This window comes from Ahaetulla prasina, chromosome 13 (assembly GCF_028640845.1).
Source record: "Ahaetulla prasina isolate Xishuangbanna chromosome 13, ASM2864084v1, whole genome shotgun sequence".
NCBI classification, from domain to species: Eukaryota; Metazoa; Chordata; class Lepidosauria; order Squamata; family Colubridae; genus Ahaetulla; species Ahaetulla prasina.
Window position 1 is genome coordinate 17,057,921 of NC_080551.1, and position 12,120 is coordinate 17,070,040.

The 12,120-nt window shown below is 44.1% G+C and overlaps 1 protein-coding gene across 3 annotated transcripts in view; it reads right to left on the minus strand.

Moving 5' to 3' along the window:
- SPPL2A (signal peptide peptidase like 2A) overlaps positions 1 to 12,120 on the minus strand; it is a 35,260-nt gene that overhangs the window by 22,209 nt on the left and 931 nt on the right. For 2 of the 3 annotated variants that reach the window (XM_058156521.1, XM_058156522.1), the window contains exons 2-7: positions 7,626 to 7,745; positions 4,787 to 4,966; positions 4,050 to 4,133; positions 3,615 to 3,748; positions 2,458 to 2,606; positions 1,323 to 1,419 (exon numbers count right to left, since the gene is read on the minus strand). In XM_058156521.1, coding sequence (XP_058012504.1) covers positions 1,323 to 1,419; positions 2,458 to 2,606; positions 3,615 to 3,748; positions 4,050 to 4,133; positions 4,787 to 4,966; positions 7,626 to 7,745 — 764 coding nt within the window. The remainder of the gene's footprint in view (positions 1 to 1,322; positions 1,420 to 2,457; positions 2,607 to 3,614; positions 3,749 to 4,049; positions 4,134 to 4,786; positions 4,967 to 7,625; positions 7,746 to 12,120) is intronic. The other variant, XM_058156523.1, reaches the window with a different exon arrangement.

Sequence of the window (12,120 nt, forward strand, 5' to 3'; positions counted from 1 at the left end):
GGTTCTGCAACCCAACAAGACAGACACAGACTTCAGAGGATAATTAGAACGGCAGAAAAAACAAAGGCTACCAACCTGCCTTCCATTGAGGACCTGTATACTGCATGAGTCAAAAAGAGGGCTGTGAAAATATTTACAGACCCCTCACATCCTGGACATAAACTGTTTCAACTCCTACCCTCAAAACGACGCTATAGAGCACTGCACACCAGAACAACTAGACACAAGAACAATTTCTTCCCGAACGCTATCACTCTGCTAAACAAATAAGTCCCTCAACACTGTCAAAATAGTTATTAAGTCTGCACTACTATAAATCCCATCACCCATCTCCTTCCACTTATGACTGTATGACTGTAACTTGTTGCTGGTATCCTTAAGATTTATATTGATAGTGTCCTAGTATGATTCGATGGCTTATTTGTACCCTATGACTATCATTAAGTGTTGCACCTTATGATTCTTGACGAATGTGTCTTGTCTTTTTATGTACACTGAGAGCCTATGCACCAAAGACATTCTGTGTCCAATCACACTTGGCCAATAAAGTATTCTATTCTGGCTGGCGTCTAAATTTAATAAATAAAAATGAAGGGGCTGGCTTTGCATTGTGATATCACAGAGAACATGTCACTACTTCCTTGTCATTATGCATACAGAGATTTCACAGGCATCCATACTGATTTTATTATATAAGTTTTTTTAAAAAAAAATTGGCTGTTCTCTCAGGTCTTATGGTGTCAGCTTTGGAAGCCATATTAGGCCAGAAGCTTTCGTGCTGCCACTTTCTCAGGTGTGGGAAAGTAGGAGGGGGGGATTTACAGTGGTGGGTTTCAAAACTTTTTACTACCAGTTCTGTGGGTGTTGGCTTGGTGGATGTGACATGGCTTGGTGGGCATGGCAGGGGAAAGTTACTGAAAAATCCCCATTTCCTCCCAATCAGCTGGACTCGGGCGGCAGAGAATAGATGGGAGCGGGGCCAGTCAGAATTTTTACTATTGGTTCTCTGAACTACTCAAAATTTCCCCTACCGGTTCTCCAGAACTGGTCAGAACCTGCTGAAACCCACCTCTGGGGATTTAGTAGAGGGATTTTTTTAGACAGAATAGCATTCTTCCTGTCAGTCAAGGCATCTTAGCCACTGAGCCACTGCGTCCCCTTACGCTTTCCATATCCATCACTAAATAACCGACCTGCGGCATCCAAAGTCTGATCAACTGGAGGCCAAACTGAGATTTCACTGTGACTTAATTTTCATCTTCAAAAGAAAAAAATATATTTTTATCTCCTTTTAAAAAATTGTATATAATAGAGCACTTTACCTGCATTGTCCATAAGGTATATTTTTCACCAGGGCAGAGAGACAGGAGTACATGCTCGAAACAGATGCCACGCAGAATATGGCAATAACCACATACACTAGACAAGAAGGGAAAACAAGGAGGAGGACACGGTTACAAACAAACTAGAACCAACCGACTATCAATCTTTCAGTAACGGGGAAAAGAGATTCATATAAAAATGGATACAGGTAACCAGTGGTGAAATCCTCCGCAAATTGCCACCAGTTCACTGCCTGCCCATGCGCGGTATGCGCCAAATGCACGCTGTGTGTGCACACATGTACAGTGCACGCCAAAACATGTGCTTCACGTGGAAAAAGGAGGCTTGGGTACAACAGGGCAGGAGAACAGCTGTTATACAAGTGCCTAAAACAGCGGTTCTCAACCTGTGGGTCGGGACCCCGTTGGGGGTCGAATGACGATTTCCAGGGGTGGCCTAAGACCATCAGAAATATGGGAAGTATACTTGCGAGTCGAAGAATCGCGCTCCAATGGTTGACTCCACAAGCCAGCTGCAGGCTCTTCAAATCGCTAGCCGAATTCGGCTTCAGGCGTGATGAATTAAAAAAGAGAGAAATCTTTGCTCTGATGTCTCCCTCTCAAGCCAGCTGCAATCACTCCCAATTGCTAGCCTAATCTGGCTTCAGGTGCGATAAACTTAATAGGGGAGGAGTCTCCGCTTTAATGCCTCCGTCCTCAAGGCAATCGCAAGCAGTTCAGATCGCTAGCCGATATGGCTTCAGGCGCGATAAATTCAAACCGAAAATAATTTTATGGTCGGGGGTCGCCACATTGTGGGGAATCGTATTAAAGGGGTCGCAGCACTATAAAGGTTGAGAACCACTGGCCTAAAACATGTTTGTAAAATCACTTTGGGGTTGTGAAAAATCTGCCTAAATTGCATCGGGGGAAGATTTACTATTTTGAAATGTTGTAATACTTTTGGCATGCCAAGCTGCCTCAGGAAGTAACTGAGACCAAAAATCCATCTTTGTAACACCTATTTTAAATATCAAAGGCATTCCAATATGCAGGGGTCTATCTTGTGGGTAGAGAACTAGCAATTCAGCAACATGTTTTCCCTTCCAATCCCAAACTCTCTTTTTTTTTTTACCGAGCCATTTGTAGAAGAAATACATCAAGACCAGCATAATGCAGCAGAAGAACACAAATATGACCACGGTCAAAGGGGTTAAAGTAAGAGTTTCTTCATCCGATAATGATTCATTGCTTCCGGGGTTGGGGCCTCGTTTCAGCTTTTCACTGGGTGGACAAAAAAGAAGCACTTAGGAAATTGTCACAGAGGATGACTTCTTTATCTGGGCAACTTTGCCCTGGTGTCCCTGTAATTCTTGACAAAAAAATGCATCCTCCCAGGCTCTGTTCTTCAAAGACACGTTTTGTAAAAGATCTTTACTTCCTGGCTGTGTGTGAGCAGATTGGGTACATTGCACAGATGCTCAAAGGATGGTGTGCGTTATCTCAATGCCTCTTCCAACACCTAGCTTTTTGGACCTATCGTAGCAGATTTATTCATGACATTTATCAGCTGCTCATCTGTTCTGACCCAGCTCCCCAAACACGACAATCCCTCTGGCCTGAACTCAAAAGATTCCCTTATTAGGAGTGCCGGCACCCCAGGCAAAAAGTTTCTCTCACTGGCTAACAAGTCTGTCCATCCGGAAGATGAATAGTTGTCTGCTACATCTGTTCATCTCCGCCTCCTGCCTTTTATCCCCAGAGTTAGGGTGGGGCTTCATTAGCAACGGTGGCTTTTCCTTCCCAAGGATCAGCCCAAGGATTTCCACTGCTCTCCTCTCCTCTGCCTTCTGAGCATCAGCGCATCAGGCACTGGATCCAGCTGTTCCTCCTCTTCCTCATCAGCCACCTCCAGACCTGGGAGCTGTTGACTCTCCATCTGAGGGCTGACGGATGGCCCAGGCTCTCTCTCTCTCTTTCTCTGCCAGCTCCATTCCCTCTTCCCACTCAGAGCTCCCAGGTTGCCCTAATGCTGACCCTGACTCCCACGCCTCCTCCCCTCCTCTGATTCAGCTGCTGGGGGCGGTCAGTGGCCAACAGGCCACAACCCCATCTCATACTGAAACCACTCTGAGCGACACCCATACTTCCATTGTTCCATTTACTTAAAGAACTGAAGCAGCGTGCAAGGAATTTGCATGGTGAATGGAAGCCCAACCATTCACCGTCAGCTAACCGTCAGTTTTAGAAATGTTTTTCGTATTACAGTAAAAAAAAAAAAATTAAACTCACAGCTCTGCCCTGCCACTCCAGTAGCCTCCAAGAGACACACAGAACATTGCGATTAGGAAAATGATCACCAAATTATAATCGAAGACCGGCGAAGGGGGTGTATATAATCCCACATTAACATTTCTTCCAAGACTCTAAAAATTAGAAAGTTAAGACACGTTGGTTGAATATTAGACATTGTTCCTCCCTTTGAATAACCCATTGATTGCCACCCAGCCTTTGTTGGCCAATCAATTCATGGCCATTTAGCAATAGCAATAGCAATTAGACTTATATACCGCTTCACAGTGCTTTACAGCCCTCCCTAAGCAGTTACCGGTTACAGACCTCCCTAAAGGGGCATCTTATACTCCAAAAAATACGGTAATTTCCAACAGAAGCCATTTGTTTTTCTCGTTCACCCACACAAAAAGCCATGGTGAAAAGGATTGTTACCTGTTCCAAATCCTTTATATCTGCGTCTCTAACGAGCGCAATAGGAATGGTGAGATTCTGGGTCTTGTTCCCTCCCGGAGAACGCTAGAAAAATGGAAATAAGTTTGTGTCTGCTTATGTGAGCCAAAACTTGATTAAATCACAGGTATTTCTCAGAAAAGGGGGCTCTTAATTCCTCCCATCTGTCTTTTAACACAGACCTTCCCCCGCACATTCCACGCTATTATGTAGATCAGGGGCAGTGGTGAAATGCAAAAAAATTTTTGCTACCGGAATAGGAATAGGGACAGCCAGAGACCAATAGAACAAATTGTAGAATTATTACTAAAATGTTTATTAGATGATATTTCTTATTATCTTGCCTTGTCCCGCCTTCTCTTTTAGTGAAATCGTATAAAACTTTCTTAATCCTTTGTTCTTGATTCTTGGCATTTTGGCCAGGAGCCCTTTTTCTTGGAGTACTCCAAGAAAAAGCAATCAGAAAACTTGGATGTCTGGCGTCCATCATTGGCTTTGGCACCAGGCTCAGACCCGAATTGGGGACAACATACTACTTAAAAGATATATATATAGGATACTACAGATTCAGGTCCCAGGGCCAGCCTATTAAAAAAAATCTGTACATGTTGATCCAAATCACATAGATCTGCTAATAACAATTGGAAAATGGACAAATCAGTTTCCGTGCACCAAAAGACCGACAGAAAGCAATCAACTGGTCAAAAACTGGACCTTACTATGGAAGTTTCGCTGGCCACCAGCAACAATTTAGCACCGAACCGCTGAGCAATCTCTGCCTTTTCTAGAAAAGTACAATTTCCCCTCTTTACTACGATTGCTTTGTTCTTGATGTCTTGAGTAACGTCGGATGGGCTGCAGAGCAACGTATGGGTCAAAAAATCCAGTCTTGCATAGTCCTGAAAGATCATAAAAATAAGTCATTTAAAAAACAAAACCAAAAATTAAAGATTAAACATGCAAGAGACTTCTACAATGTAGCTGAAACAGGGTGTGTGTTTTTTTAAAAAAAAACCTTTTTTGTCACTTCCTATTATTTAACAGGAACCAGAATTAAAATCCTTAACACAGAGTAGTAAATGCATTTTGTGAGAATGCAAAGAGGAGAGAGGTGGTATTTAGCAGGTTCTGACCAATTCTGGAGAACCGGTAGCAGAAATTTTGAGTAGTTCGGAGAACCGGTAAAATATCACCTCTGACTGCCCCCGCCCCCATCTATTCTCTGCCTCCTGAGTCCTAGCTGATTGGGAGGAAATGGGGATTTTGCAGTACCCTTCCCCCACGAGTAGGGTGGGAATGGAGATTTTGCAATATCCTTCCTCAGGAGTGTGGAGGGAATGGAGATTTTACAGTATCCTTCCCCTGCCATGCCCACCAAGCCACGCCCACCAAGCCACGCCACGCCCACCAAGCCACACCCACAGAACCGGTAGTAAAAAAAATGTGAATCCCACCACTGAAGGAGGACATACTATTTCAAGGTCTCTGTCTTTGTGTTAGAGGCTAACAGCTGTTCCTGAATCCCAGTTTGCAATTCCCTAAAGCACACAGGATTGCTAAAGCTGCCTCTCACGTCTGCAATGGTTTCTGGGGAAAGATGTGGCTGCTTTAAGGAGCTGTAGACAGGTCCGGTCTGTGCGCCCATGTTTCCTGAACCAACTTTCTGCCTTGGAATCTGAAACCTTTCTGCCAAGCAAACCTGAAATCCAACATTTTCCTACCGTGCTAGCTTTCTGCTTACAGGAACTTAACAAGGGTGGTATTCCCAGGGTTCTTCCTCCCAGCCCAACCGTATCATTTTCAAATATTTCACTCCCATGTCCTTCTACTACATGTATGAATCCAAACTTAGCTGCATTGTTCCCTTATAACTGTACTATACTGCACTATAGCTTGGACAATGAGATCTCCCGTTAGGGATGCCAATTGCTTCTGACAACTGTGTTTCCCCAAAAATAAGACCTGGTCTTATATTAATTTTTGCTCCAAAAGACCCATTAGGGCTTATTTTCTGTTTAGCTCTTTTTTTGGGGGGGGGGATATGGTACTCAATGCACCCATCTGGCTGACAATCATAACTGGGGCTTATTTGTGGGGTAGGGCTTATATTACGAGGATCCTGAAAAATCATGCAATGACTTATTTTTCTGTTGGGTCCTATTTTCAGGGAAACAGGGTATGTTCCCACACTATACCAACTGATTTGATGGCTTATTGCTTATCATAATCCAAGGTCCTGCTTATCACCTTTAAACCCCTACATGGCTTGGGACCAGCCTATGTGAAGCCTCTCCTCTATTGTTGTTAGTTGCGAAGTCGTGTCCGAACCATCACGACCCCATGGACAATGTTCCTCCAGGCCTTCCTGTCCTCTCCCATCCTCTGGAGTCCATTTAAGCTCACACCGACTGCTTCAGTGACTCCATCCAGCCACCTCCTTCTCTGCCGTCCCCTTCTTCTTTTGCCCTCAATCGTTCCCAGCATTAGGCTCTTCTCCAGGGAGTCCTTCCTTCTCATTAGGTGGCCAAAGTATTTCAGTTTCCTCTTCAGGATCTGGCCTTCTAAAGAGCAGTCAGGGTTGATCTCCTCTAGGACTGACCGGTTTGATCGCCTTGCAGTCCAAGGGACTCGCAGGAGTCTTCTCCAGCACCAGAGTTCAAAGGCCTCAATTCTTTGGCGCTCAGCCTTTCTTATGGTCCAACTTTGCCTCTTCTATTACAGTCGCCCAACCCATAAGGACAGGCAGACAGGTCCCATCAATTAGAGATGTACTTCTGGTACAACCACAAAAAAGGGCCTTCTCAGTAGTGGGCCCTTCTCCATCCTTCCCCTTGAGGTATGGTTGGACCCTTACCCTGTTGTTTTGCCTGAAAGGCAGAGGTGGGATTCATCCGGTTCGCGCCTATTCTCTAGAACCGGTAGTTAACTTTCTAAGCAGTTCAGAGAACCGGTTGTTGCAAGAAATCTCCTTCTGTTTTTTTTTTTTCAACCATTGTAGCATCCCCATGGTCACAAGAGGCCAGGCGAGGTGAAGCGCCCCTCGTCGTGAGTGACGTCGAGTTGGCCACGCCCACCCAGTCACATGACCACCCAGCCACACCTACCCAGTTGGTCATTAGGGCAGAGAACCGGTTGTTAAATTATTTGAATCGCACCATTGCTGAAAGGCCCTGAAAACGTGGTTTTTATCAGGGACCTGGGACCACGAATAGAGACATTGATGATCAAATGGTTGATTTGATTGTGTGGTTGCTGCCGTGGAGGGTGGGAGATTGTTTTTTTAAAAAGTTTTTTATTATAGATTTTTTAATTTATTTTTTTTATAAAACTGCCCTGAATCATCAGTGTGTGAGTTGGGCAGCTATATAAATTTGTTGAATAAAATAAACAAATAAATAATGTGGGAATCCCGCCATTGTGGCTTAGTATTATGCACTGACCGAATCACAATGGACTAAAGAAAAATAAATATAGCTTAGCGCTAGGTGTGAAACTTGTCAAAAGTCCCCAAACTGAAATTCATTCCATTCTTAATGCATAAGATGCATAAATACTTACAATGCTAGATAAGCTATCAGGAAGGGAAGTCCAGGTGGAATTGTAATAGATGCAATAATCCTTGGTTAAATAGGGATTGTCAATTTGAACTGCATGCAGAATTCCTCCTTGGGCACTTATCTATTATTAGAAAAAGAAAAAAAACCAGATTATTTAAAAAGTTTTGTGTTTTTTAATTGTTTAGGAGCTAAAAAGAATTGCATGAGGCCATATATACATCTGACAGAGTTTAAAAAATTGAATATTGTTTGAAGTCTGAGCGAAGAAAGCTGACCTCGGTAAAACCCACCCAGTTTCAAAACTGGTTTATGCAATGAACTCAATTATTCAGTCGATTCAACTTCCTTTTTAAATCACAGTTCCACAGAAGTCATTGTTTGCTAAGCCAACCAAAACTTTGGAACCTTTTTTTTTTTTTAAAGCTTTTGAGTTTCTCAAACTCTTTCTCAGCCAGAATTAAAACTGCCAAGTTAAAAAAAATATCTGTCAATCAGTTCTTCAAACAATTTTAATTTTACTAAGAATTCAGCAAGATTGTAGGTTGAGCTGCTGGACATTTTCACATGATGTGGTTCCCCTAACTAATTTTAAATTAAGCAAAAACATTTTGTGGATGGTAGAGGATTTCATTTAACTTTAAGTGGGATCATTCTTCACCTAGGAGAATTTAGAATGAACTAACTCTTGACATTTTGTTTGCTGTTTGGTAAACATCACTGTTTACGTCTGTTTTGTTCATCTGTTCCTGTGGTTCACAGGCTTGGAAATATGTCATCAGAAACATTTTTCAGACGTTAGATGCTGATTGGCTGAGTCATCGGAATCCAGAGAGTGACTCAGATTGTGCCTAAGGATGGGATTTAAACCACATGCCATCCTGTTTTTTTCGGTCCATCTTTGAAACTGAGCTTGACTTATGATGATCTCATGGACACAGGGACAAAAGTGGTTTGCTTCTGTTTTCTGGATTTCAAGGCTGTAGCTCTGACATCTAACTCCTTGATAGCAAACCTTTTTGGCACTGAGTGCCCAAATCAGAATGCGCGTGGATGCATATGCATGCAGGCGCATCAGTGTGCCGGAAACTCAAAGACCGGCTGGCCAGTGTACATGCACATGCCAACCAGCTGGGCTTTGGGTTTCTGGCACGCGCATGCAACCGGCCACCTGGTCTTTGTGTGCGCCAGAGCACTGGAAACCTGAAACCTGCACGTGCCTGTTTTGGGGCCATTTTTGGCTATTTTTTTTGGGCTGTTTTTCAGGCCATTTTTCGGCGCCCACAAAGACCAGCTGGCAACGGCGCGCGTGCCCACAGAGAGGGCTCTGCGTGCCATCTCTGGCACGCGTGCCATAGGTTCATCATCACGGCTCTAACTTATTAACCCGGTTGTGACCCAGGCCTCAGAAGGTAGTAGGAAACTCAGTCTGTGAAAAAACAAACCAATTTTATTCGTTGAATTCAAATTAAAACAAATTCCTCCCAACACAAATTCCTCAGTCCTATCGCAAACCTTGATCCAATTAGGCAAACTACCAAAGGCCTTTCTTGGCAAACATTCAGAAGTCACAAAAATAAATGTAAGATGTAGATGAAGCAGAAGACGAAGCTACTGAAGCTGTTTTCCGGCAAAGTCTAAACACCGTTGCTGGTCTGTTTTAAGCCTTATGGGAGGGCCCAATCATCCCTTGGCCCTACTCCCGAGTTGTCCTTTTTGCTTGAGCTGCTCTTGCCTTCTGGCAGCTCTTCTCATGTGTGCATTAGGAACAGGCTCCTCCTGTTCCTCTGCCTCACTACTATCAGGCTCTGGAGTCTGCACCTCACTCCCCGATGGCCCTGGCCTCACCTCAGCCTCATCACTGTCCAATTCCATTGCCAACTCCGCAGACTGCTGGCGGACCACAACACTTCTAAGTATTTTAGTTGCTGAGTCCAGACTATTTAGCCTGAAGCTGTAACCTATTTAAGATGCGATTCTTATACATTATTTTAAACGTTACGTTCAGGGGAAAAAATATTCAAGCAATTCCCAAAAACTTAATGATTTCCCTATGAAATGACGGCTGGAGTTTTGTTTATGCAGTTTGCAACACTCCGTGTCCTAACTCCCCTTTTTTTCCTGGCATCAAAGCTGGTTGATGAAACACTGTGTGAATTTGTTGTCCTGTCCCGATGGTATGTTGTTTAAGGACTAGACACTTACTCATGGCCACAGTATTGTGTAAGCAGCTATTAATCCGCTAGAAAAGTGTTTTGGGGCAGCATGGAAAATCTTTGTGTCGATTTTGCTTTTTAAAAAGAAAAAAGAAAAAAAGAAAAACAAGTAGTCAAAAGTTTGGTGTGTTGTGAATAGAAATTGAAAACATTTAGATATGTGTGGCAATTATTAAGTTTCATGCTATATAAAATAAAAATCACCAAGCTACGCTAACTACATCTGCATTTGTTCTAAGTCCATTATTTATGTTATTTGCATCCCAGCTTTGTTATTTTTTACAAATCACTCAAGGCAGCAAAAACATATCCAACAAACCTTCCTCCTCCTATTTTTCTCCATAGCAACAACCCTGCGAGGTGAGTTGGGCTGAGAGTGAGTGAGTGAGTGGGCCCAAAGTCACCCAGCTGGCTTTCATGCTTAAGGTAGGACTAGAACTCAGTCTCTTACTTTCTAGCCTAGTGCCTTAACTACTAGACCAGGGGTGTCAAACTCGATTTCATTGAGCGCTGTGTGTTTGACCTCGGGGGAGCTAGGGGCGCGTGGCCAAGATGCGTGTGGCCAGCTCAATGTCACTTGTGTGACATTGCCTGTGGTGCTTCAAGCGCTCTGCCAGCGGCCCTCCCGGGCTCCATTTTCACTGGCAAAGGCACTGCGGGCCGGTCCTTCGGTGTTTCCAGGGTGGCTCCGCGGGCCAGATCTAAGCAGCCCACGGGCTGGATGTAGCCCGCGGGCCTTGAGTCTGACACCCCTGTCCTAGACCAAACTGCTCCACTGATGGAATTAAGCCAGGCATTCAGAAGACTAAAATACCCACCAACAAAACTAACTGATACATCGACAGAGTCCGATCGGTTTCAAAGGCAGACCTATTAAAAGGCAGACCACAACAAGAGAAACGCCACCAGTTGTCACCCAGAGCTCACAGCTCAAGTCACTCAAACAAGGCTACAACCCATACTAGACAATCTACCTTACACTTTCTCAGGCCCCTCCACAAATCCTTGCACCTGAAGCAGATGTTTTTAGTTTCCTAGTATGATTTATGTTGATTGCTTATTTAGTATCCTATGACTATCACTAAGTTTATGATGAGTGTATTTTTATAATGACCATGACCATGGTTTATCATTTATAGCTTTCCTGTACACTGAGAGCTTATGCACAGAAGACAAATTCCTCGTGTGTCCGATCAAACTTGGCCAGTAAAGAATTCCACTCTATTGTATTCTGTTTTCATAAGCCTCAAGGGAACAAGAATAAGCAGGCCCACCTGGATAACCTGCAGCAAAGCCAGGGGTCTATTTTGCCCCCACATTTACACCAACAGCACTATCACGGACCCCAGCAACTGCACACTCAAGATTAGGGATGCCTTCCCACGATCTGCTTCTCAGATGACACAGGTAGTCCAAGGGTTACAACCGCAATTGAGCCCAAAATTTATGCTGCAAAGTGAAACATTTGTTAAGCGGGCTTGTCCCATTTTACGACCGTTCTTGCCACCGTTGTTAAGTGAATCACTGCAGTTTTGAAATTAGTAAACACGATTTGCTGTTAAAGTAAATCTGGTTTTCCCATTCTGAGTTTGCTTGTCAGAAGGTTCGCAAAAGGCGAATTACATGAGCCCGGGACGTTGCAACCGTCGTAAATGTGAATCAGTGGTCAAGCATCCGAATTTTAAATTACGTGACCCTGGGGATGCTGCCAACGGTCGTAAGTGTGGAAAATGGTCCTAAATCACTTTTTTTCAGTGGTGTTGTAAGTTCAAACCGTCAGTAAATGAACTGTTGTAAGTCGAGGGCGACCTATACTAGCCAGGACCATGGGGCTAGTGGCTGTGTGGATGGCCAGGGCCATCAGGACCCAGTTTTCCAACATTCCAAAAAGAGTGGAGGAGGCGCAGTGGTTAGAGGGCAGTACCGCAGGAGACTTCTGCCTGCAATTTGGCAGTTCGAATCTCACCGGGCTCAAGGTTGACTCAGCCTTCCATCCTTCCGAGGTGGGTAAAATGAGGACCCAGATTGTTGGGGGCAAGAGGCTGACTGCAAACTGCTTAGAGAAGGCTGTAAAGCACTGTAAAGCGGCATATAAGTCTAAGGCAGGGATGTCCAAACTTGGCCCTTTGAAGAGTGGTGGACTTCAACTCCCAGAATTCCCCAGCCAGCAACTTGCTCATATTTATAGCTCATGCTGGCTGGGGAATTCTGGGAGTTGAAGTCCACCACTCTTCAAGGGGCCAAGTTTGGACACCCCTGGTCTAAGGGCTATTGCTATTCCAG